Source organism: Bos javanicus, chromosome 10 (genome assembly GCF_032452875.1).
Source record: "Bos javanicus breed banteng chromosome 10, ARS-OSU_banteng_1.0, whole genome shotgun sequence".
In the NCBI taxonomy this organism is placed as follows: domain Eukaryota; kingdom Metazoa; phylum Chordata; class Mammalia; order Artiodactyla; family Bovidae; genus Bos; species Bos javanicus.
Genome location: NC_083877.1, coordinates 18,359,769 through 18,387,482, shown reverse-complemented (window position 1 = coordinate 18,387,482; position 27,714 = coordinate 18,359,769). Strand labels below are relative to the sequence as shown.

The 27,714-nt window shown below is 44.3% G+C and overlaps 1 protein-coding gene across 3 annotated transcripts in view; it reads right to left on the bottom strand.

The window, feature by feature from the left end:
* THSD4 (thrombospondin type 1 domain containing 4) overlaps positions 1–27,714 on the bottom strand; it is a 675,283-nt gene that overhangs the window by 229,249 nt on the left and 418,320 nt on the right. Inside the window, exon 1 of one of the 3 annotated variants that reach the window (XM_061430241.1) lies at positions 247–1,258. The exons of the other annotated variants lie outside the window; for them this stretch is intronic. Within the exon in view, the coding sequence (XP_061286225.1) occupies positions 247–318 (72 nt within the window). The 5' untranslated portion in view covers positions 319–1,258. Of the gene's footprint in view, positions 1–246; positions 1,259–27,714 lie in introns of those variants that run through there. 3 annotated transcript variants of the gene reach the window in all.

The window sequence follows — 27,714 nt, the reverse complement described above, 5'->3', positions numbered from 1 at the left end:
ATCCCCTGGTGTGGTATGTGGTGTACCTTTCACTGTACCAGAGAAAGGTTTCAGAAATTACAAGATTTTTTAAGAAGCAAAGAAATCTTCCTATAAGAAAAGGCAAGGCAAGCCTAAAACAGCAAAATAAAGCATTACTCTTTGCACACCATAAAAGCCCCTTCCCTGATTCCTCTTGGTAGATAGAAGAGGAAATATAATGCTGACAAAAATACAACTTCTGACAAGATATTTTATTTGGCTTACCTCTCCCCCAGGTCTTGCTAACACTGCTGTTTGAACGTGGAGCAATGTTAATATCAGGTAGCTGACAAACATTATTACCCAAAATTAGAACTACCCTAGAGGAGAACTCCGTCTGCCAAGTGCTAACAGCTAGCAGATGCACTTGTGTCTCGGGATTCCAGCCCTGGAGTTCCGCTAGGCACCGCACTGGTTCCCTCCGCTCTCCCTCATGTACTGCCCGGAGCTCCCAGCTCAGCCTCTGCTCTGAAGAAAACTGGTAAGCTGATCTCTTCATGTAATAACTTCTCCCGGCTGGGGGAGGGGACAGGAGCCAGCTGGGAGCTGGGGGGCTGCCTTTAACAGAAGGCAGAAAGGGGAGGGACAGAAATGATCAATGTGGAGTTCTGCATCTGGTCTCATTCATGAAAAGGGCTCCAAGGTAAGCACTCCACAGGCAGGGGGACGGGCCCCTGCTTCATCAACTGAGGCAGGCAGGAGGCAGCGATCTGCAGCAGGATAAGCTCTAGGCTGGGAGCCGGGAGACCAGAGGCCTTCCCAGTCCTGCTGCTGATAAGCTGTGTGTGCCTGGATAAATTGCCAACCCTCTCTGGTCCTCGGTTGGTGGTCTCAGTGGTACAGTCAAGGGTTGGCTGGCCTCTTAATTCCCTTTTGGTTCTGATTTGATGGCTGCAGAAATCTAGGCTGTGCTATCAAGGACAACCTTAAAGAGGAAAGAAGTCACATGGTGCTGTGTGTTTACATACTTAACATATGGATGTGAATAGATGGGAACTGAGGAAGTCACCATAATACCCTCTTGCTGCCTTACTGGGTCTCTGTCCCTAACCACGAGCTTGAGGAATTACTGCAGACAATGTAAAAATAAACGGTAAGGTGGGAACAAGTGAAGCCCAGGTATTGCATGACACTGGCACAGTGCACGCAAGCAAGATGGTTTTAGAGAAATACCTCTGGGAAGAACCACACTGACCATCAAAGTAGGGATTCTGGGAAGAAGGAGCACAGGAACAGGTTGGGAAGTAGGTCATGCTAAAGCCTACAGTCCACTTGAGACATCATAAGCCAACTCAGCATGAAAAGGCAGGCCCATGACTTAAAATAGGTTGAGAACCCACCAAATATTAGATTCTGCTTAGAAGGGGCACAAGACGCCACTCAACCATCATGAAGTGGAGGACAGGATGACTGCGTGGTGCAGTGGAAACAACCTGGTCCCTGGAATCAGGGGGAAGTCAAGTCAAACCCTCATTCTGCTACTAATTTGCTGTGGGTCTGTGGCTGAGTGTGGAACCCCAGTGGGCCCCAGCTGCTCCACTGGTCAAATGGGGAAAGGCCATATGCTGGTTCTGATGATTATCAACGAGGTCATCTAGGTTCAAAACTTGGCATCATTCCTGATACACAGTAAATGCTAAAGACAGCAGCTCTCACTTTGATCTGATAAATATTGGCACTCGGTCCCAGAAAGTAAATTAATGAACACTTGAAAAGCCTCAGGTTGTGGGCATTTTCCTGTGTTAATGAGGAAACTTTAAACCAGACTGCAGTTTGTGGCCATTTCAGAACATTTATTATCACCAGTCATTGTGAGAACTTACTAGTGGGGAGTATTTTTGGGGGGTTGGGTGGAGAGACCTTCAGTCCTTTTTTCCAGGGTTGTAAGAGACAGAAGGTAATGGTGAAGAGAAAGGAAGGAATGAATTTCCTCTCTTCCCCATGCTTCCTCTTCTTTCTCCTTCTTATTTATCATTATTATTGTTCAGCATTTGGTCTGTTCTGTTTGGTGACTGAAAGGGCAATGCTGTCTACTCAACAACTTCACCGCAAAGGCAGGAATTGTCTAAGAACACCAGACTACTTGAAAGACTGGCGTTTTGTCTAGTCCAAGGGTTGGGGAACTTTCTGTAAAGGTCCAGATAGTAAATACTTTTGACTTTGCAGACCATACGGTTTCTGCGACAGCTACTCAACCTTGCTTGTTGTTGTTTAGTCAGAAAGTCGTATCTGATTCTTTTGTAACCCTGTGGACTTGAAGCCTCACCAGGCTCCTCTGTCCACAGGATTTTCCAGGCAAGCATACCAAGTGGGTTGCTATTTCCTTCTCCAGTGGATCTTCCTGATCCAGGGATTGAACCCGAGTCTCCTGCACTGGCAGGCATATTCCTCACCACTGAGCCACCTGGGAAGTCCACTCAGCCTAGCTGGGGTAGCATAAAAACTTCCAAAAGCAATATACACACGAAGGGGTGAACAGAGCTGTGTTCCAACAAAACTTTGTTTATGGAAATAGGTAGCAAGCCAGATTTGGCCATATTTGTCAACACACTTCTCAATCACCCTTCCACCCACTGTAATCTGATTTTTAACACTTCTTCTCTACCACAGGAGCTCTGGAGATGTCACCAATGGCCTCTGAGTCATAGAATAATATAAATGATAATTTTTCAGAACTTATCTCATTTTGACTTCTTTGCAGCATTAATGATGGCCTTCTATTTTTTTAAATATTGTGGTAAAAATACATAGCATAAACTTTAACCACTTTAATAATTTTTAAGTGTATAATTCAGAGGCATTTTAGTATGGTCACAATGTTGTAACACCATCACCACCATCCAGAACTTTTTCATCATCCCAAACAGAAACTCTGTATTCATTAAATAGTAACTCCTCAGTTCTCCTTCCTTTCAACTTCTGAAAACCTCAATTCAGTTTTCTGTCTTTAGGAACTGGCCTGCTTGATGTTCCTCAACCAAGTGGAATCGTATAATATTTGTCCTTTTGTATCTGACTTATTTCATTTAGCATAATATTTTCAAGGTTGTTGTAGCATGAGTCAGAATGTCATGCCTTTTTAAGGTTGCATAATATTCCATTGTGTAGACATACCACATTTTGTTTATCCATTCATCTGTTGATGAGCACTTGGACCTGCCAAATGTACTTCAAACTCAAAAGGTCTAAAATTGAACTAAAGTTTCCCTGAAAACTGTTCTTCCTGTTTTCTCCATCACAGTGAATGATACTGTCTGTCTAACTCCTAGAGATGGAGAGGTAGGTGTCATCTTGAGTTGTCTTGTTTCCTTACCAAACCCTCACCAGGTGCGATACAGTTTCCTTCTAGAGCTATCTCCAGTCTGCCCTTGGCCCCTGATTCCTGCTGCCTCTGCCCGTATGTGGGTGGGCCTCTACTCTCCCTTCCTGACTTCTTGTAGCAAGACCTTGTAACTTCCCTACTCTGGTCTTTCCCTTTCCAGCCTTATTACTCACTGCAACCACTGAGATGCTCCTAAAATGTGAATCTAATGATGACACTCCCCGATTCTTTTTTAAAACTTATTTTGAAATAATTGTATATTTACAGAACATTTGTTAAGATAATACAGAGTATCATGGTTTATCTTCCCCCAGTTCCTTCTAATATTAACATCTTCAATAGCTATGGTACCTTTATGAAAAGTAAGACATTAACACTGATGTAATGATAGTAACTAAAATAAAGACTTTCTATTTCTCCAGTTTTCCCCCAAATGTCCTTCTACTGTTCCAGGGTCCCACACTGCATTTCGTCAACACATCTCTAGTCTTTTCCCGTGTATGACAGTTTCTCAGTCTTTGTTTTTTATGACCTTGACCCTTATGAAGAGTAATGATTAAAGATTTTATAGAATGCCTCTCAGTTTGAGTTTATCTGATGCTTTCTCATAATTAGCCTCTGGTTATGGCTTTTGGGGAGGGACGCCACAGAGGTGAAGTGCCATTCTCATCTCATTTTTCAGGGGCACCCTACACCAACGTTACTGGTGATGCTGACCTTGATCACTTGGTTGAGGTAATGTCTGCCAGGTTTGTCCACTGTAAAATTACTCCTGATAGTTTTCTTTTTCCAAATCCTATTCATTAGAAATGAGTGAGCAAGTCCAGTGGAATTAAGCTCCACTTCCTGAAGAGGGAGTGTCAAAGAACATTCAGATATCCATCACAATAGTTAATACATATTTGGGGGGAGATACTTTGAGGCTATGCAAATATTCTGTTTTGAAAAGTTTTATCCACTAATTTGAATATTCATTGGTAGATCTTGCCTGCAGCCCTTATTAATGTAGTTCTCTAAATGTCTATTTTCTGTTTCCCATCTACATCTATTAATCAGAATTCATTCATATGGAAGATTCGTCCCTCCCGCCCCCATTTATTAATTCAGTCATCTATTAATTCTTCTCTGTTTCTTAAAACCTTGTGATTACTTTCCATTATGGATGAAGTCCAAACTCCTTAACATGACACTTGCAAGGCTGTTTACAATCTGATCTCTTCCTGCCCTTCCAGCCTCCTCTTCCCCCTCTTTTTGGGTTCACACACACTCCACTGTCCAGACATCTTGATCCACAAGAAATTATCCCTAAATGCCATGTGTCCTTGTGCTGCATGTTGGTCCCTTTCTCTAGACTATCATCCCCCCGGCCTCAGAAGGTTGGCTCTTGTTGCCCTCTACCCCTTTGAAAACTCAGCTCAAATAAGCACCAAATACCAGAAACCACCTACATGCCCACTGATAAGAACTAAATGAATAATTTGTGACATCCATAAAATAGGATACTCTGCAGCAGTAAGATAAAGATTGAGCTTACTTCCTATATAATGATATGACACATCTCCAAGATTTATTCAGTGAAAAAAGTGGGATACACTCCAGTGTGTTTACTATCCCATTCTTTGTGCATATGTGTTTATAACTGCTTGTATATATATCAGCTATCAGTGGAAGAACACATCTGAGGCTACCCACAATATCTGCTTCTAGGGAGAGGAACTCAGTAGCTTCAGGGCAGAAATGGAGTCAAGACTTATGCCTGTGTAGGCACTTAGTCACATGTGGTTACCGAGCACTTGTGATGTGGCTTTTCCAAACTGTGATCTGTTATACAAAAATATACTTTGTATCAATGTGAAGCCTTGGTATGGAAAAAGAATGTGAAATATCTTATTAATATGTTTTTTGTTGATTAGATGTTGGAATGTTAATTTTATATTTGCTGGTTTAAATAAAGTGTGGTATTACACAACTTGCCTTGTTTTACTTTTTAAAAATGAGACTACTAGAAAACTTTTAAATTACATATTTCTGTTGGACAGCATGTCTATATCCCTGTTATACTTAGGGAATTGTCAGAAATGTGATGCACTGCTATTCCAAAAGTCAGTAAAAATGAAGCAATGGTAATAATAACAGTTAATAATAGAAATAAATAAGTACTCATATACAAATCTCCCTCCACCAATGATTCATTTAAAGGTCATGTCTTCTGGGAGTTGTGTCTTGACAGGCTCCCCACCCCACTGAGGACATGGCCCTTGGCATTCGTCCCTAGGCATTCTCCGATTTGCTCCAGTGCAGTATTTATTGTAATTGTTCACTAATGTATCTGCCTTCATCAGTACAGACTGAGGCCTTGATGATAGGAGATGTGTCTTTTGTGTTCCCATGGCTCCACACATAGCCTTGCTCAGTGTGCACTGAATTAGGGAATGAGTGCCAGAAAGGGTCATATAGGAAACTCTCACCTTTTTTGTGACAGAAGAAGAGGTCTTCGAATGGCACATTTAAGATACCATGAAGGGGAAAATGAAAAGCAGAAATTTCCAGAAAGTGTCTCCCTCTCAGAAATGCAGACAACTGTTAACCTAACTGTTGCATGACCTTGATATAGAATGTACTAGTAAGTGCAGGGAATATGAGTAACCAAGAACAGGGAAAACAAATGTTTTCCTAAAAATCACACATTTCATGTAAAATATAATCATATACTACTGTCTGAATAACAAAGAAGAATAACCCCATAGCAAATAGCACCTCTAAGTACTCTTGCCTGGAAAATCCCATGGACGGAGGAGCCTGGTAGGCTGCAGTCCATGGGGTCGCTAGGAGTCGGACACGACTGAGCGACTTCACTTTCACTTTTCACTTTCCTGCATTGGAGGAGGAAATGGCAACTCACTCCAGTGTTCTTGCCTGGAGAATCCCAGGGACGGGGGAGCCTGGTGGGCTGCCGTCTCTGGGGTCGCACAGAGTCGGACACGACTGAAGCGACTTAGCAGCAGCAGCAGCAGCAAGGCTATTCTATTTCCTGCAAAGAATGTCCATCCCCTTATAAAGGAAGAAGTGAGGCCTTTTTCTCCATAGAGATACAGTATATGTATAGCTAAACGAGTCAGACTATCTTTATTTCCTTAAATATGCTTACACTGGATGGAATGGGTAGAAACAAAATCTCTGTCAAGAAGTTGGCGATTGGTCTGGGAGCAGGTGTTAGTAATTAACTCTCCCTTTGTGTGGACCACTGAGTGATTAAATAGCCAAGGAAGTGGGAATGAGGAAAGCAAAGGGGGAGTTCTCTGCTCCATTCCCCTCAAACATATGGAAAATCAGGAGAAGCTGCAGCAAAGGAAGGCAGGGGTCCTTCCCTTTCTCCAGTCCCTGCTTATAACAGACCAAAGCTGACTCCCATGACCCGGAGGGCAGCTGTGCTGTTAGGCTGAGCACCTTTGGTGTCACTGAAATGAGGGTGATGCTTCTTGGCTCGGCTTTGAATTCGAGACAGGAGCAGGGCCAGAGATGCTGTCAGGGAGATGCTCACACACAGTGCAGGCGGCAGGCTCATCCCAAGTCTGAGAGGACATGGGTAGTGAATGCAGACATTGATACCACTCGTGTTGACCATATTCTTTATTTCAATCATTTACCCTAAGGCAGAGGTTCTCAAACTGTGGTCCCCAGACCAGCAGCCGCAGCACCATCAGGAAGCTTGCTAGAGATGCAAATACTAGAGCCGCACCCCAGATTTACTGACTGAGAAACTCGGGGCACGGGGCTAATGGATTTGTGTTTTTCTACATAACAGTTCTCTGTCTAGTAACCTGAATTCAAACTGTATAACTTGAAACGGTTATTACACTATATTTTATGTATTATTAATTAAAACATTTTATTTAAAACATTAAAACCATTTAAGTAAAAACATACTGTTTATTAAAAACATTTTCTTAGAAAACATGACTGTCTGATACTAAAACATAGCATAAAGCTGTAATAATGAAAACAGCGGCAAATAAAACAGGTGTAGGGTTAGACATTATTTACATAACTAAACATGCGAAAGGATTTAATGTGCAAACAATGAATCACTACAGATCTGGAAGGAAAAGGATGGAACAGGGTTAGGAGAATGGCTATTTAGTTATTTTCCTAAATAATACTATATGCTGTTAATAAAAATAAACTGCAGGTAGATTTAAGATTTTAATGTGCACAACAGACGTACGAAAGCAGTAAAAAAGAAATAGTTCAATATTTCTATATTCTTGGAATGGGGGAGGACTTTTAAGCATAGCTCTTAAAAAGGCAGAAATTATAGAAGAAAAGATTTGCATGCATTTTTTAAGATTTGGTAAATCAAAAATTCACATACCATTAACACAATTTAAAGTCGAATACATAGTAGAAGATGTACTTTGCTTGTTTATTTACTTAAAATATCAATACTTATCATGTGCTCAGACTTGGAGATACTGTGATCAGCAAAAGAAGACTCAATTCCTGTCTTTATGGAGCTTGCTGCCTCGTGCAGGAGGCCAACATTAACGAAACCCAATAAGTACATTAAAAATTGAATGTGAAAAGGGCTGCAAAGAAAAGATACGTGGTGATATAAGGCGCGTCCTCATTATGGAGACTGGCTTGTGACAGGAGCAACAATGGCTTTCACAAGGACCCGAGAGGAAGCAGGTGTGGATCCAGAGAGAGTGGGCGAGTGGAAGCAGAGTGTCAGATTAGGCTGAAGACAAAGGGGGGGAAATGACAAAGAGTTGCATCCTTTTCCTAATGAGAATCTGTTTTAAACACGGAGTCAGCAGTTACACGACTAGAATTGCACTTTGCAAAGGCCACTCTGTTTATAGAGAAAGGGCTGAAGAGAGGAGAGAGGCCAGAGTGCAGGCTGGGAGGTCAGTGAGAAGATTACAGCTAGAGTCCAGCTGACAAGGGATAAGAGCTTAAACCAGGGTGGTGAAAAGAAGTGACTCATTTCAAAGGTAATTCACATCATCTATAATGGAAAAGAGTTTGTGTCCATAATAGATTTTTTTAAACTCACAAATCAGAAAATGTCGATTTTAATAGGGAAAGGCTGGAAACAATGTTCAGTAGCAGAGTTGCTAAATGAAGTATGGTATATCTCAAAAGTAAAATCCTATCCAATCATTTAAAGTGACTATGAGATATACTTACTGATATGGGTACATTTTGATATTATAGTGCTTTAAGATAAGAGTAGGCCACTTAACTGGAAGTGCAGGAGGAAACAGACAGAACAGGCTCCATCTTGAAAGCAGGACTCCATCTTGGGCGGGACCGTGGACTTTGAGCTATATGCCCAGTATCTATAGAAACGACATACCAACTGGAAAACCAGGGTCCCCAGATGGAAGAGCCCCAGGGCTCTACCTAGACTCTCTGTCACCTAAAAGAATACCCTAATTATCTGTGTAACCAAATAGAATCATAAATTCTATCATGCTTATTGGGGTATGACCACAGGCCTATTGATAATTGTCCACTCTTAACTACCTAGGCTTAAGTCATATGAATCATGGGTTAACTTTGATTGTATATTTCTTTTCCTTTGTTCAGACTAGTTTCAGGGAATTTGGGCACGTACACTTAGGGTATATAAGGTTTTCAGAAAAACTGGTCAGGGTCCTTGGCTAAGAGGAGACTCTGCCTTGGGCCCACTGGTGTAATAAACTGTACTCTACTCTCTGCATTGTCCTTCTGAATGAGTTTGTTTCCCAGAACGCTGTGGCTACAACATTTGGTGCCTTGGCCAGGAAACTCCTCACTTAGAGGAGACAAGTCCCATTTGGGACTACTCCGAGGCTTTGCAGCTTGAATCTTCTAGATGGGGGAAGACACTTCGCCCTTCTGGAAGGATTCTGCTTCTCAATGACCGGACCTTTCATGTTAGCAGGTAGTGGAGGGCAGCAGGGAAACTGAGCACTCAGGTGAGGAGGAACCCATCCAGCAGGGTGAAAGAGGGGGCCTGATCACCCCCCTGGGAGGGACTAGAAGGAGCGGGGACCCACAAGAGCCTGGGAATAGGCAGGTGGTGATTGCTTGGTACACAGGTCGAGGAGCGTACTAGGGCTTAGGAAGGGAATTTGCCAAGGTCATTTAGGAGGTGTGTCCACACCTTCTCAGGAAAAATTATTACCAGCGACCGCCAGGGGATTTTTAGGATAGGAAACTGGTCCTTGTATGCTCATATTCTGCCCTCTCCCAGGAGGTGTCCCATCTGCTGTGAAATTCTTGACCCCCTCGGAATTGTCAGGCTAGAAGGAGGGGGATACATAAGTGAGTATGAATTGGCTTTTCCAGAGACGACATGAGATATTTAACCCATCTATGTTTTCATCCGCACCTGATCAAGCCCACCAAGGCAGAATGGACTTTAAGGGAGAAACAGTCTTGGATCACATGGTGTTCTGGTTCGGCTTTGCTGACCGGCAGGTGAAGACAAGCTGATCCCCCTTCTCCCTCTGGGATCTGGCAGGATTGGACAAGGATGCCCTGCCCCTCCCCCATACTGGATGATGATGTGGCCACCAGCCCAGTGCTCCACCAGGACTGGAGGCCACCTTAATGCCCGATCCAGGGCCAGGTAAAGTTCCTGCAGCAGCCGCTGCTCCTCCGCCATCTCTCCCAGAGGTCATAGAGCTGCCACCTCGGTGGGCTCCGATCCTGGTGACAGAAGCCTCTGGCCAACACTTCCAGGATCCAGCTCCTGCCGAACAACCCAAGCTATACCCACCTCTCCCAGTGAGTACTGACAGGAAGGGGAGGGAGACGTTGCAATTAAGCAGAGACTGCGCTCTGCCAGAGAGCCAGAGGGAACGAAAGAGAACAGACAAGAGATTTGCAGTGCTAGCTGCTGCTCTGGGAAAGTCTATCTCAGGCCCTCCGGAAAACCTCCTCTGCCCCAGGGACAGGACAGTCCTTCAACCGGTCCCAATGGAGGCCCTGGGCCCCATTACAGCCAAACCAGTTGCCCGGTGCCGAGCTTTTGGCCACTGGAAAAATGAATGCCCTAAGGCAAGGAAGGAAGAGGAAGCTCCCGCAGTTGTGGGGCTTGCTGACTTGGAAATTAAACAGGGCTGCCAGGGCTCAGAGATATCAGGTCCCTGAGAGCCCATGGTAACCTTAAAAGTGGGGGACCAAAACATTGACTTCATGGTGGATACAGGAACAGAACTGTCAGTAGTAACAAAATCTGTGGCACCACTGTCCAAAAAGACCACTGCTGTAACTGGGGTATCGGAAGCAGAGATGATTAAATCGTTTTGCCAGCCCAGAAAATGTCAGATGGCGGGGCACCAAATGATTCATGAATTCCTCTACATTCCTGAATGCCCAGTACCCCTGTTGGGAAGAGACTTGCTCTCCAAACTAGGAGCACAAGTGACTTTCTCCCCTGAGGAGAGGCCCACCTTCCGGACGGGCACTATGACTTATTTGCTCTCTCTCTCAAGAACCGTCTCCAAGATGAGTGGAGATTGCATGAGCCTCCAAAGGAAGAACCGTGTGGGCCGGAAGAGCATGAGAGAGAGCTAACTCAATTATTCCCTGAGGTCTGGGAGGAAGACAATCCCCCCTTTCCCCAGGCTGGCTAAACACCAAGCCTCAGTGATAATAGAACTCAAACCAGGCACCATCCCAGTTAGAAAGTGCCAGTACCTGCTACCAATAGAGGCTTGGGCCAGCATACTGCCCCACATCAATAGATTAAAACAAGCGGGCATTCTAGTAGAGTGCCAGTCGGCTTGGAATACGCCGATCCTGCCAGTCAAAAAGGAAGAAGGACAGGACTATAGGCCTGCACAAGATCTCAGGCTAGTCAACCAGGCTACTGCGACTTTACACCCCACTGTTCCAAACCCCTATACCTTACTTAGCCTCCTCCTGCTGAGGACTAAAGTTTATACTTGCCTAGATCTCAAGGATGCCTTCTTCTGTATACAGCTTGCCCCAGCGTCTCAGCCCATCTTTGCCTTTGAATAGGAAGATCCAGTCGGGGGCACCAAACAACAGCTCACCTGGACTCCCCCACAAGGGTTTAAGAATTCCCCAACCATCTAGCCTTGGTTTCTGACCTGGACTCATTCCATCCGAAAGAGTATGGATGTTGGCTCCTACAATATGGGGATGACCTGTTGCTGGCTGCTGAGACCAAGGAAAAGTGCTGGAAAGGGTCAAAAGCACTGCTCCAGCTGCTGATTGAAGCAGGTTACTGGGTGTTGAAGAAGAAGGCACAGATCTGCAAGGAGGAGGTAAGGTATCTGGAGTTTGTTTTAAAGAAGGGCGCAAGGTTCCAGACCCTACTTGGGTCCTGTATATTGATGGCACCAGCCTGATAAAACAAGGACAATGGCTGTCAGGTTAGCTAAAGTGGAAGGGGCCATCAAGACTGAAAAGGGATGGTGGGAATTGCCAAGTGGCAAATTATTGGTACTGGAGGGGCTGGCACACACTCTGATAAGCCAAACCCACCAAGCGACCCACCTAGGCCATGCTGCCTGCTAACAGGTTAATGCTGCCTCTCGGTACAGACAAAAACCTCTGGGCATTCAGCTGAAAGGCACGTTGCCCTTTGAACACCAGGGAGTGGACTTCATTGAAATGAAACCTCACCAACACTACTGTTACCTGCTGGTCATGGTATGTACGTTCACGGGGTGGGTAAAAGCTTTTCCTATCTGGACTGAAAGAACATCAGAAGTAGTTCAGTGCCTGCTTAGGGAAATAGTTCCCAGATTTGGATTTCCTACCAGCATTGGATCAGACAATGGCCCGGCTTTCGTAGCTGATTTAGTACAAGTAAACAAAACTTTAAACATCAGATGGAAACTACACACTGCATGTAGGCACAGAGTTCTGAGATGGTGGAGTGAACCAACCGGACATTAAAGAGACTCTCCAAGTGGAGTATAGAGACAGATTGCTCCTGGGTGGATTTGCTTCCGACAGCTCTGCTCAGACTCAGGATGACCCCACAGTCCCATGGCTCTTCTCTGTACAAAATTGTGTAGGGGAGGCCCCCTCCCATAATAAAACAGGTGTCAACAAATTTGCCTCAGGTAAGGGGAGATGAGATTTCACAACAGATGGAACAACTGGGTAAGGAAATAAATCAGGTAACTAAGTTTGTACAAGAAAGGGTGCCATTCCCCCTTGGGGAACAGATTCACGAATTTGTGCCCGGGGATCAGGTGTGCATCAAAGACTGGAAACACAACTCCTTGGCCCCACATTAGAAGGGTCCATATACTGTTGTTCTAACCAGCCCTACTGCAGTTAAAGTTGCAGGTGTCACTCCCTGGATCCACCATATGAGGGTGAAGAGGGCATACCATGCAGACCCGGAGGACAGCGAGCGGACTATACAAAAGGAGCCCACTGATTCCCATGGAACCAAGATCATCTTAAAGAAACAGAGATGAAGCTCTACAATCAACTGCTGCTACAAGGACTTGCTGGTATCATCTTGAGACTAACCATAGTTTCAGTACAAAGAGGGACCTGTGCTATATAATTAAAGTTGAATGTTGTATATATATTCCTGATTTATCTGGAATATATATCAGCTACCCTAGACGACATGAAAGGTCAGGTAAAATTTATGTCTGATGATAATCTTCCTTTTTGGACTTCAGTCCTATCTTGGGTGAAGGGTGATTGGTGGGAAACTATATTTACCATTTACCATTTACCATGGGTTTACCGTTGTTATAGTTGCCTTGATAGTTCTGCTTTGTGGACCCTTTATTTTACAAGGTATTATGAACTTTGTAACCCAAAGGTTAATGTCGTTCTCCCAAATTGGAGGTCGGAGAGTCAGGGTGCAATATATCCCTATGAATGATGCTCATACTATGAGTTAAGAGCATCAAGAGTGGGGAATGAAGGAGGAAACAGACAGAACAGGCTCCATCTTGAAAGCAGATGGATCTGCTTTCAGAGAGCAGATCCTCTACTCCATCTTGAGCGGGACTGTGGACTTTGAGCTAAATGCCCAGAATCTATGGAAACGACATACCAACAGGAAAACCAGACACCCCGGATGGAAGAGCCCCAGGTCTCATACCTAGACTCTTTGTCGCCTAAAAGAATACCCTAATTATCTGTGTAACCGAGTAGAATCATAAATTCTATCATGCTTATTGGGGTATGACCACAGGCCTATTGGTAATTGTCCACTCTTAACTACCCAGGCTTAAGGCATATGAATCATGGGTTAACTTTGATTATATTACACTTAGGGTATATAAGGTTTTGAGAAAAACTGGTCAGGGTCCTTGGCTAAGAGGAGACTCTGCCTTTGGCCCGCCGGTGTAATAAACTGCACTCCACTATCTGCATTGTCCTTCTGAGTGAGTTTGTTTCCCAGAACGTCCTGGCTACAAGATTTGGTGCATTGGCCGGGAAACTCCTCACTTAGAGGAGACAAGTCCCATTTGGGACTACTCCAAGGCTTTAAAGCTTGAATCTTCTAGATGGGGGAAGACGCCTCGCCCTTCTGGAAGGATTCTGCTTCTCAATGCCCGGACCTTTCACGTTAGCAGGTAGTGGATGGCAGCAGGGGAACTGAGCGCTCAGGTGAGGAGGAACCCACCTGGCAGGGTGGAAGAGGGGCCTGATCACCCGCCTGGGAGAGATGAGAAGGGGCACAGACCCACAGGAGCCTGGAATAGAAAGGTGGCGATTGCTTGGTACACAGGTGGACAAGCATGTTAGGGCTTAGGAAGGAAATTTGTGAAGGTCATTTAGGAGGTGGTGTCCACACCGTCTTGGGGATAATTATTACCAAGAAATCACTGGAGGATTGTTAGGAGAAGAAACTTGGTCTTCACGTGCTTGTATTCTGCCCTCCCCAAGGAGGTGTCCCATCTGCTGTGAAATTCTTGACCCCCTCGGAATTGTCAGACTAGAAGGAGGGGGATACATAAGTGACTGCTAAGTTGCTTCAGTCATGTCCGACTCTGTGCGACCCCAGAGACGGCAGCCCACCAGGCTCCCCCGTCCCTGGGATTCTCCAGGCAAGAACACTGGAGTGGGTTGCCATTTCCTTCTCCAATGCATGAAAGTGAAAAGTGAAAGTGAAGTCGCTCAGTCGTGTCCGACTCTTCACGACCCCATGGACTGCAACCTACCAGGCTCCTCCATCCATGGGATTTTCTAGGCAAGAGTACTGGAGTGGGGTGCCATTGCCTTCTCTGACATAAGTGACTATGAATTGGCTTTTCCGGAGACGGCCTGGGGCGTGGGATATTTAACCCATCTGTACTTTCATCCGCACCTGATCAAGCCCACCAAGGCAGAATGGACTTTAAAAGTTAAGAGAGAAACAGTCTTGGACCACGTGGTGTTCTGGTTTGGCTGTGCTGACCGGCAGGTGAAGACACGCCGATCCCCCTTCTCCCTCTGGCATCTGGCAGGTAAGGCTCTTCTCACCCCATTTAGGAAGGAGGCAGAATGGCAATTTAAGTGTCATTGAGTGGCAATATCAGAAGTACATAGGGTACTGAGAACTTTGTAGACAGAACGAAAAGGAAAAGTAGAAGAAGGTCCGAGAAGGTAAACAAGATGGGAGGAAGCGAATCCAAGGCAACTGTATTGGAGTGCATGATTAAAATTTTTAAGAAGGGATTTGGAGGAGACTGTGGGATGAAGATGAAGCCTAACCACCTCCACATACTCTGTGAGGTTGAATGGCCCTCTATGGGAGTAGGATGGCCACCAGAGAACACCACTACTATACAGTAGTCACAGGAGAGCCAGGACACCTGGATCAATATCCATATATTGACTCATGGCTAGGGTTAGCTCAAGACCCTCCTCCTTGGACAAGGTTCTGTATCCAGAAAGGAAAGGGGAAAATATTAATGGCACAAAAATTGCCTGATGATAAAAAAGCAATTCTACAGGATTTGGGTGGGGACGACCTGACCCCTCCCCCATACTGGATAATGACACGCCTGCCTCTCAGTGCTCCACCAGGACCGGAGGCCGCCTTACTGCCCCATCCAGGGCCAGCTGAAGTTCCTGCAGCAGCCACTGCTCTTCCACCAGCTCTCCCAGAGTTCATAGAGCCGTCGTTTCGGCAGGCTCCAATCCCAGCAGTGGAGACCTCTGGTCAGTGCCCCCAGAATTCCACCTCAGCTGGACCTCCTAGACTGTATCCACCTCTCCCGATGAGTATTGATGGGAAGGGGAAGAAAACACAGCAATTAGAGGCTGCGCTCCGCCAAGGAACAGGGGGAAAGAACACCACTACAGATGCCCCCCAGAGGGTACAACAGCCTCCGGTTCAGGACGCATGGGGCACTACCATCCGTCCCCGGTAGCCTGTTATTACCAGCCATTTTCCTCTACGGATATTTTAAACTGGCAGAGACACGCTCTACCGTACTCAGGGGAGCCACAAGCCATGATTAGGCTAATGGAGACTATTTTTCGAACCCACCGCCCTACATAGGATGACATCACCCAACTACTAGTCTCCCTTTTTAGCCCTGAGGAAAGACACAGGATCCTAACTGAGGCCAGAAAATGGTTAAGAGAAATGGCACCTGAGGGTACTGCAAACCCGCAGCGGTGGGCAGAACTAGCCCCGATGGGACTGTAACACAGAGGAAGGGGGGCGCCACCTGGAGAGATACCGGGCAACTACTTTACCAGGTCTCAAGAGCGGGGCCTGAAAAGCTATGAGTATCGCAAAACCCTCCCAAGTGATTCAAAGGGAAAGCGGATCACCCTCTGAGTTCTGTGAAAGACTGTGCGAGGCCTATAGACTTTATACGCCAATAGACCCAGCCAGAGGCTGCTGGGTCTCACATGGTGGTAAATGCAGCCTTTGTGTCTCAAGCCTATCCTGAAAATGTCAGATGGGGGGACACCAAGTGACTCATGAATTTTTACACATCCCTGAATGCCCAGTGCCTTTGTTGGGAAGAGACTTGCTGTCTAAATTGGGGGCACAAGTGACCTTTCCCCCACGAAAGACCCACTGTTCAAGTGGGCTCAACCACCTATTTACTCTTCCTCTTGGTAACCCCTCAAGATGAATGGAGGTTGCCCGATCTCCCGGAAGGGAAACCGGATGGGCTAAACAGTCGAGAAAGAGAGTTAACTCAACAATCCCCTGAGGTCTGGGCAGAAGACAACCACCCCAGGCTTGCAAAACAAGCCCCACTGGTACTAGAACTCAAACCCGGTACAAGTATGTCAGCACCTGCCTTGGGCCTGCCAGACCTTGCTTAGCCGTTTACTCTTTACGTGACTGAAAAGCACAAGGTGGCTATGGGCGTGCTGTCCCAGACTATGGGGACATGGGACAGACCTGTGACTTTTCTCTAATCAGCTGGACAGTGTTGCCACTGGGTGGCTGGGATGCTTACGGGCAGTTGCTGCAGTTGCCTTACTGGTCTGGGAGGCAACCAAGCTGACTTTGGGCCAAGATTTGTTCATAAAAGTCCTGCATGAGGTCAACACTCTCCTGCGAGGGGACCCCCATAAATGGCTGTCGACATCCCGGATTACTCAATACGAGGGACTGTTATGTGAGAACCCCCATGTTACTATTGAGCCTTGTCAGGCCCTGAATCCAGCCACTCTCTTTCCTGTGGGAGAAGGTGGGCCCTCACATGATTGCAAGGAAATCCTAGAAGGATTTTATGCCAGCAGACCTGACTTGAGAGACCAGCCAATCCCAGACCCAGACTGGGTCCTGTACACCGATGGCACCAGCCTGGTGAAACAAGGACAATGACTGTCGGGATAGGCAGTAGTCATGGAAGAAACCATCGTTGAGGCTAGCTCTCTGCCATCACACTGGTCCGCTCAACAGGCCGAACTATATGCTCTAATCCAGGCCCTCCCGCGTCAAAAGGTAAGAACACAAACATTTACACAGACTCCAAGTATGCTTTTGCCACACTACAGGGCTCTGTATAAGGAGAGAGGCCTTTGACAGCTAATGAAAAAGATACTAAAAATAAGGAAGAAATGAACACCCTATTAGATCCTGCCTAGGAACCAGAAAGGGTTGCAGTCATACACTGCCGAGGACGTCAAAAAGAGGATACCCCCCGGGCTCAGGGAATAGACTGGCAGATAAGACCACAAAACAAGCAGCCGAGGGCTTGGGGGTGACAAGTGAAGCCCCTATTAAAGCTCTCATGTTGGCGGAGCTACCTGAGCTAATGCTGGACTCTCCAAAATACACTGAAGCCCAAAACCAACCAGCCAAAGCAGAAGGGGCCATCAAGACTGAAAAGGGATGGTGGGAATTGCCAAGTGTCAAATTATTGGTACTGGAGGAGCTGGCACCCACTCTGGTAAGCCAATCACACCAAGCGACCCATCTAGGCCATGATAAACTGGAAGAGCTAATTTGAAAATATTTCTTGGTTCCTTGCCTCTCTTCCCTATGCAGGACAGAATCTCAGAACTGCACTGCCTGCTCACAGGTCAATGCTGCCTCTTGGCACAGACAGAAACCTCCGGGGATTCAGCTAAAAGGCACGCTGCCCTTTGAACACCTGGAAGTGGACTTCACTGAAATGAAGCCTCACCAACACTACCATTACCTGCTGGTCATGGTATGTACGTTCTCAGGATGGGTGGAAGCTTTTCCTACCTGAGCTGAAAGAGCAACAAAAGTAGCCTGGTGCCTGCTTAGGGAGATAGTTCCCAGATTTGGATTTCCTACCAGCATTGGATCAGACAATGCTTTAGTAGTTGATTTAGTATAACAAGTGGGCAAAACTTTAAACATTAAGTGGAAATTACTACAGCATATAGGCCCCAGAGTTCTGGGATGGTGGAAGGAATCAGCCGGACACTTAAAGGGACACTCTCCAAGTGGATCTTAAGAGACTGACTGTTCCTGGGTGGACTTGTTTCCAATGGCTCTGCTCAGACTCAGGATGACCCCACAGTCCTATGGCTCTTCTCTGTACAAAATTGTGTATGGGAGGCCCCTCCCATAATAAAACAGGTGACAACAAATTTGCCTCAGGTAAGGGGAGATGAGACTTCATAGCAGATGGAACAACTGGGTAAGGTAACTAAGTTAGTACAAGAAAGGGTGCCATTCCCCCTTGGGGAACAGACTCACGAGTTTGCACCTGGGGATCAGGTGTGCATCAAGGACTAGAAACACGACTCCTTGGCCCCACATGGGAAGGGTCCATATACTGTTGTTCTAACCAGCCCTACTGCAGTTAAAGTTGCAGGTATCACTCCCTGGATCCACCACATGAGGGTAAAGAGAGCATAGCATGCAGACCTGAAGGATGCCGAGTGGACTGCGCAGAGGGACCCCTCTGATCCCCGTGAAACCAAGATCATCTTAAAGAGGAAACAGAGATGAAACTCTACAATCAACTGCTGCTACAAGGACTTGCTGGTATCATCTTGGGACTAACCATAGTTTCAGTACAAAGAGGGACCTGTGCTATAATTAAAGTTGAATGTTGTGTACATATTCCTGATTTATCTGGCTATATATCAGCCACCCTAGATGACATGAAAGGTCAGGTAAAATTTATGTCTGATGATAATCTTCCTTTTTGGACTTTGGTCTAATTTGGGTGAAGGGTGATTGGTGGAAAACTATATTTACCATTGTTATAGTTGCCTTGATAGTTCTGCTTTGTGGACCCTTTATTTTACAAAGTATTATGAACTTTGTAACCCAAAGGTTGATGTCGTTCTCCCAAATTGGAGGTCGGAGAGTCAGGGTGCAATATATCCCTATGAATGATGCTCATACTATGAGTTAAGAGCATCAAGAGTGGGGAATGCAGGAGGAAACAGACAGAACAGGCTCCATCTTGAAAGCAGGACTCCATCTTGGGCTGGACCGTGGACTTTGAGCTAAATGCCCAGTATCTATGGAAACGACATGCCAACAGGAAAACCAGACACCCCGGATGGAAGAGCCCCAGGGCTCGTACCTAGACTCTCTGTCACCTAAAAGAATACCCTAATTATTTGTGTAACCAAATAGATTCATAAATTATATCATGCTTATTGGGTATGGCCACAGGCCTATTGATAATTGTTCATTGTTAACTACCCAGGCTTAAGGCATATGAATCATGGGTTAACTTTGATTGTATCTTTCTTTTCCTTTGTTCAGACTAGTTTCGGGGAATTTGGGGAGGTGGGTTTGGGCACATACACTTAGGGTATATAAGGTTTTCAGAAAAACTGGCCAGGGTCCTTGGCTAAGAGGAGACTCTGCCTTGGGCCCGCTGGTGTAATAAACTGCACTCCACTATCTGCATTGTCCTCTGAGTGTGAGTTTGTTTCCCAGAATGCGTGGCTACAACAATAACACCTAATACAATATAAATGCTATGTAAATGATTGCTATAATGTGGCAAATTCAAGTTTTGCTTTTTTGGAACTTTTTATTAATGTTTTTTCCAAATATTTTCTATCTTCAGTTTATTGAACTCATGGATGCAGAACCGGTGGATATTGAAGGCTGACTATAATTTGATGTGAGAAGAATTCAACACATCATTGTTGGCCTTGATAAAAGAGCCATGAGCCCATGAATGAGGATATACTCCAGAAAAGGAACAAAATGGGAATCTCTAGAGCCTTCACGTGGAACGCAGCCTGTTGACACCTTGATTTTAGACTAAGGAGACCCACTTCAGACTTCTAACCTCCAGAGCTGTAGAAACATGAATTTGTGTTACTCCAAGCCTCTGTTTGTGTTAGTTTACAGCAGCCATAAGACAGCCATCAGTTTCAGTTCAGTTCAGCCGCTCGGTCATGTCCGACTCTTTGCGACCCCATGAATCGCAGCATACCAGGCCTCCCTGTCCATCACCAACTCCCGGAGTTCACTCAGACTCACATCCATCGAGTCGGTGATGCTATCCAGCCATCTCATCCTCTGTCGTCCCCTTCTCTTCCTGCCCCCAATCCCTCCCAGCATCAGAGTCTTTTCCAATGAGTCAATTCTTCTCATGAGGTGGCCAAAGTACTGGAGTTTCAGCTTCAGCATCACTCCTTCCAAAGAACACCCAGGACTGATCTCCTTTAGAATGGACTGGTTGGAGCTCCTTGCAGTCCAAGGGACTCTCAAGACAGCCATATATAGATCTAAATGTAAGAGCTAAAACTGTAGAACTCTTACAAGAAACACAGAAGTAACTTCATGACCTTGTGTTAGTTGATAGTGTCTTAGATAAGATACCCAAAGTACAAGTGACAAAGGGAGAAATAAATGGGACTTCATCAAAATGAGAGACTTTTGTGCTGCTAATGATAGAAAATGAAAACACAAACCACAGACTGGGTGAAAATTTTAACATATCATGTGTCTGATAAGACCATCCCCATGGAAAATAAATGCAAAAAAGCAAAATGGCTGTCTGAGGAGGCCTTACAAATAGCTGTGAAAAGAAGAGAAGTGAAAAGCAAAGGAGAAAAGGGAAGATATTCCATTTGAATGCAGAGTTCCAAAGAATAGCAAGGAGAGATAAGAAAGCCTTCCTCAGCAACCAATGCAAAGGAATAGAGGAAAATAACAGAATGGGAAAGACTAGAGATCTCTTCCTGAAAATTAGAGATACCTAGGGGACATTTCATGCAAAGATGGGCTTGATAAAGGACAGAAATGGTATGGACCTAACAGAAGCAGAAGACATTAAGAAGAGATGGCAAGAATATACAGAAGCACTGTACAAAAAAGATCTTCATGACCCAGATAATCATGATGGTGTGATCACTCACCGAGAGCCAGACATCCTGGAATGTGAAGTCAAGTGGGCCTTAGAAAGCATCACTACGAACAAAGCTAGTGGAGGTGATGGAATTCCAGTTGAGCTCTTTCAAATCCTGAAAGATGATGCTGTGAAAGTGCTGCACTCAAGATGCCAGCAAATTTGGAAAACTCAGCAGTGGCCACAGGACTGGAAAAGGTCAGTTTTCATTCCAATGCCAAAGAAAGGCAATGCGAAAGAATGCTCAAACTACCACACAATTGCACTCATCTCACACGCCAGTAAAGTAATGCTCAAAATTCTCCAAGCCAGGCTTCAGCAATACATGAACTGTGAACTTCCAGATGTTCAAGCTGGTTTTAGGAAAAGCAGAGGAACCAGAGATCAAATTGCCAACATCCGCTGGATCATGGAAAAAGCAAGAGAGTTCCAGAAAAACATCTATGTCTGCTTTATTGACTATGCCAAAGCCTTTGACAGTGTGGATCACAATAAACTGTGGAAAATTCTGAAAGAGATGGGAATACCAGACCACCTGACCTGCCTCTTGAGAAACCTGTATGCAGGTCAGGAAGCAACAGTTAGAACTGGACATGGAACAACACACTGGTTCCAAATAGGAAAAGGAGTATGTCAAGGCTGTATATTGTCACCCTGCTTATTTAACTTCTATGCAGAGTACATCATGAGAAACGCTGGGCTGGAAGAAGCACAAGCTGGAATCAAGGTTGCCAGGAGAAATATCAATAATCTCAGATATGCAGATGACACCACTCTATGGCATAAAGTGAAGAGGAACTCAAAAGCCTCCTGATGAAAGTGAAAGAGGAGAGTGAAAAAGTTGGCTTAAAGCTCAACATTCAGAAAACGAAGATCATGGCATCCGGTCCCATCACTTCATGGGAAATAGATGGGGAAACAGTGGAAACAGTGTCAGACTTTATTTTTCGGGGCTCCAAAATCACTGCAGATGGTGATTGCAGCCATGAAATTAAAAGACGCTTACTCCTTGGAAGGAATGTTATGACCAACCTAGATAGCATATTCAAAAGCAGAGATATTACGTTGCCAACAAAGGTCCGTCTAGTCAAGGCTATGGTTTTTCCTGTGGTCATGTATGGATGTGAGAGTTGGACTGTGAAGAAAGCTGAGCGCTGAAGAATTGGCTTTTGAACTGTGGTGTTGGAGAAGACTTTTGAGAGTCCCTTGGACTGCAAGGAGATCCAACCAGTCCATTCTAAAGGAGATCAGTCCTGGGTGTTCATTGGAAGGACTGATGCTGAAGCTGAAACTCCAATACTTTGGCCACCTGATGCGAAGAGCTGACTCATTGGAAAAGATCCTGCTGCTCAGAGGGATTGGGGGCAGGAGAAGAAGAGGATGACCGAGATGACTGGATGACATCACCGAGTCGATGCACATGAGTTTGGGTGAACTCTGGGAGTTGGTGATGGACAGGGAGGGCTGGCATGCTGCGATTCATGGGGTTACAAAGAGTCGGACATGACTGAGTGAGTGAACTGAACTGAACTGATGTCTGATGAGATATATTCAGAATATACAAAAATTCCTAAACTTGATAATAAATAGGCAATCCAATTAAAAAAGTCAAAGAACTTGAATAGACATTTCTCCTCCAAAATATACAAATGACCAATAAGCACATGAAAAGAGGCTCAACGTCATTATTTATCAGGGAAATGCAAATCAAAACCACAATAAGATATCACGTTACAGAAATGCAGGTAATAGCAAATGTGGGTGAGAATGTGGAGACATCAAAACACTCACACACTACCTGTGGTAAAATATAAAATGGTGCAGCTGCTTTGCAAAACAATCTGGCAGCTGCCCTATAAAGAGAAACATAGAATACTGTATGACCCAGCAACTCCAATCCTAGTTATACCCCTAAGAGAAATGAAAATATATGTCCACACAAAAATTTTTACATGGATACTCCTAGCAGCATTATTCGTAACAGCCAAAATGTGGAAACAACTCAAATGTTTGTCACCTGATGAATGAATAAAAATACCCAAACAATGGAACAGTATTTTGCAATAAAAAAAATGAAGTGCAAATGCAGGCTACAATATCATGCCTTTCAAAAATATTATGTTAAGAAAAAGAAGCTAGTCACAAAGCCCCTTTATTAACTGATTCCATTTACACAAAATATTCAGGAGAGGTAAATTTATAGAGACAGAAAATATATTGGTAGTTTCTTAGTCCCAAGGAGTGTGAGAAGAAATGGGCAGTATTTCTTCTGGGGGTGATGAAAATTTCTAAAAATTAGATTGTGGTGACTGTTGTACAACTGTGAATATACTAAACTATGGTGCTATATACTTTAAATGTGTGAACAGTATATGTGCATTATTGAGAAAAAAAATTTTTTTAAGTATACCATAATATGGCATCCTTAATTCTGTTCTGGGTAAACATAAAGGGTGATTTTATTCATTAATTTTTTTTGGCCACTGTGTGGCAGGCGGGATCTTAGTTCCCTGACCAGCGATTGAATCTGTGCCCTGTGTGGTGGAAGCAAGGAGTCTTAACCACCGGACCACCAGGGAAGTTCCATCACATTCCTGTTTTTAAAATTTTAGTTATTTTTCTACAATGGGCAGCAGAAGAATAAATGTAGTAAGAAAAACAAAATCATTTTCATTTGGAAAAAAGTGGGGAGTATAATCATAAAAATGGGAAAGATTATGAAATAGTCAATTCACAAATGGAGATATACAAATGCAATACAAAAATGGAAGATGAAAAGCAAGTTACCATTATTGATGGCCAAAGAATTACAAAACCAAATAACATCATACCGTGTTCACCTGATAATTTTTGTGAATGGCAATACTCACTATAGGCTTCCCTGGTGACTCAGATGGTAAAGAGTCTGCCTGCAATACAGGAGATCTAGGTTTGATCCCTGCATCGGGAAGATCCCCTGGAGAAGGGAATGGAAACCCACTCCAGTATTTTTGCCTGGAGAATTCCATGGACTGAGGTGCTGGAAGGCTACAGTCCATGGGGTTGCATTGAGTTGGACATGACTGAGCAACTAACACTATACCCACTATGGGCAAGAGTTCAGAAAAATGGGTAGTCTGACATAAGGCTGCTGCTGCTGCTGCTAAGTCGCTTCAGTCGTGTCCGACCCTGTGCGACCCCAGAGATGGCAGCCCACCAGGCTCCCCCGTCCCTGGGATTCTCCAGGCAAGAACACTGGAGTGGGTTGTCATTTCCTTCTCCAATGCATGAAAGTGAAAAGTGGAAGTGAAGTCGCTCAGTGGTGTCCAACCCTCAGCGACCCCATGGACTGCAGCCTTCCAGGCTCCTCCCTCCATGGGAAGGCTAGTGAGAACGTAAATCTGAATAGGTGCTTTAAGAGCTGGGCTTCTCAAACTTTTAATGTGTCCGTAGAAGAGCAACCAGTTACTTCTTACCCTCAAATAGCTTTCCCCTTTCAATTTCCAATCCTACTTTACCTCTCTTTCTTTTTTATCTCTCTTTCTCTCCCTCCTCTCAGCATAAAAGCTAAGCTGGCAGAAAGTGTATCAAGGCCATACCTAGACAGGGAGTTCTGACTTCTGTTAACCTCAACTTGCTGGAACCAGCAACAATCTTGGCATTGAATATAACGAGCCCCCAAGCCGTTGAAACAGCCCTCTGAAGGCTGGTAATTGGCTCTGCTGGGGTATTTCCCCCAGCTTGAATGTAGAACTTTTTCATTTTTTTTTTTTTATTCTTCCAATTTTATTTTATTTTTAAACTTTACATAATTGTATTAGTTTTGCCAAATATCAAAATGAATCCGCCACAGGTATACATGTGTTCCCCATCCCGAACCCTCCTCCCTCCTCCCTCCCCATACCATCCCTCTGGGCCGTCCCAGTGCACCAGCCCCAAGCATCCAGCATCATGCATCGAACCTGGACTGGCAACTCGTTTCCTACATGATATTTTACATGTTTCATTGCCATTCTCCCACATCTTCCCACCCTCTCCCTCTCCCACAGAGTCCATAAGACTGTTCTATACATCAGTGTCTCTTTTGCTGTCTCGTACACCGGGTTATTGTTACCATCTTTCTAAATTCCATATATATGCGTTAGTATACTGTATTTATGTTTTTCCTTCTGGCTTACTTCACTCTGTATAATAGGCTCCAGTTTCATCCACCTCATTAGAACTGATTCAAATGTATTCTTTTTAATGGCTGAGTAATACTCCATTGTGTATATGTACCACAGCTTTCTTATCCATTCATCTGCTGATGGACATCTAGGTTGCTTCCACGTCTTGGCTATTATAAACCTAATTAACCTTAAAAGCTTCTGCACATCAAAGGAAACTATTAGCAAGGTGAAAAGACAGCCTTCAGAATGGGAGAAAATAATAGCAAATGAAGCAACCGACAAACAACTAATCTCAAAAATATACAAGCAACTCCTACAGCTCAACTCCAGAAAAATAAACGACCCAATCAAAAAATGGGCCAAAGAACTAAATAGACATTTCTCCAAAAAAGACATACAGAGGGCTAACAAACACATGAAAAGATGCTCAACATCACTCATTATCAGAGAAATGCAAATCAAAACCACTATGAGGTACCATTTCACACCAGTCAGAATGGCTGCGATCCAAAAGTCTACAAATAATAAATGCTGGAGAGGGTGTGGAGAAAAGGGAACCCTCTTACACTGTTGGTGGGAATGCAAACTAGTACAGCCACTATGGAGAACAGTGTGGAGATTCCTTAAAAAACTGGAAATAGAACTGCCTTATGATCCAGCAACCCCACTGCTGGGCATACACACTGAGGAAACCAGAAGGGAAAGAGACACGTGTACCCCAATGTTCATCGCAGCACTGTTTATAATAGCCAAGACGTGGAACTTTTTCATTTTTTAGTAATAATTTCTACCTGGGTCTTTTATTTTTTTCTCCCCATATAAAGGATTTGAAGAAGATAACATGATGGCTGTAGCTACCAGTAAAAAGCAGCAAGAAGCCAGGATAAATTGTAAAAGTTGATACCATAATTAAAAGCAGTTTAGTAGCAACTGATGTGGGGTACACAGCTACTTTACAAGCCTCTGAGGGTGATAATTCAAGTTCTTAGGAATAATTCCAAAGTAAAATCCAATAAAACAAATCATTACGTAAGAGGTCAAGGTTTCAATAGTTATTGTGCATGTTATTTAATATTTATTGTGCCAGGCATTAGGTGGGAGGTAGACATGATCCCCCAGAGAAGGCAATGGCACCCCACTCCAGTACTCTTGCCTGGAAAATCCCATGGACAGAGGAGCCTGGTGGGCTGCCGTCTATGGGGTCGCACAGAGTCGGACACGACTGAAGTGACTTAGCAGCAGCAGCAGCAGACATGATCCCCATTTAAGCCTTAAATCCTATGGATTAAGTGTCACTGGGAAAGGTAAAATTATTTTCCGTATGGTTTAAGAAAACATAAAAGTATATAGAATACTTTAGAAATGTTTTTAGGTTTCTAACTCCTGAATTTCTAATAATTTAGAAAAAACAGTTACCTCTATTTCTCCTGTTTAACTGAGCTTTCCCTTTGCAGCCCAGCACCTGGCATCAGGAGTGTTTAATCTAATTTAAAACACAATAAATGTAGTTAATCACTAACCCTGGCTTTCAGCTGAAATTGTTAGGCAAAAAATCAAGTAGACTTCTTGCTGACAAAGAACCTTGTTTCACAGCTCTTATGATCAATATACACAGTATATTTCTGAATAGATAGACTGCATAGTTAGTCTTTAGGCAATTATGAAATTTGTTTTCCCACAGTAATGAAATATAAAACTGGTGCTGTCGTATTCAGAAAAGTGTCAAGTGCCAGAGCAAGGAGAAAATTTTTAAAATTCACCTCTTGTATCATCAAGTTCATTACTTAGGGTGGTGGCAGCTGCTGTAACAGATAAACCTTGAGGTTTTAATGGCTTGATTAAGAGTTTATTTCTCATTTGGGTAAATTCCAGATGCTGGGGCAAGCAGTACTCTGCTCTACATGGCCACTTAAGACATCCAGGCCTCAGCACATGGTAACCAGGGTCACCCCAGACATGGACATTCACCTGGCAGATGAGGAGGGGAGAAAGTGGAGGATCGTTAGGACTGGCCCACTTTCCACTAGTTACATCAAACTGCAAGAAGGCTAGTAACTATGACTCATCTGTCGGCCAAAGAGAAAGAATCACAGGACTGGTGGAGGGTTCATCGTTGTTACCTGCATTACACAAGAGTGTGATGTATATTTGTAGTAAGGTGAGCTTGAAAAGCTCAGGTTTATGCCATGCTATGTATGAGGCTTTAACATCTGTTTTGTATCCAGATTTTCTCCTGCCTTTGCTTCATTTCAGTCCAGCCAAGAAACATAATGAATTCACTGAAGAAGCATGTCTCATCATCCCATCATTTGATGCTCAGATTCTTCAGTTTCAGAAACAGAAGCTTCAGCTTCAGTGAGGGAGTTACTGCTTATTCTATGGGGTGCAGAGAGGTAAGGAAACGAAAATCAAGTGCCTACTCTATGCTGCCACTCGACAGACATGATGTTATTTAATTTTA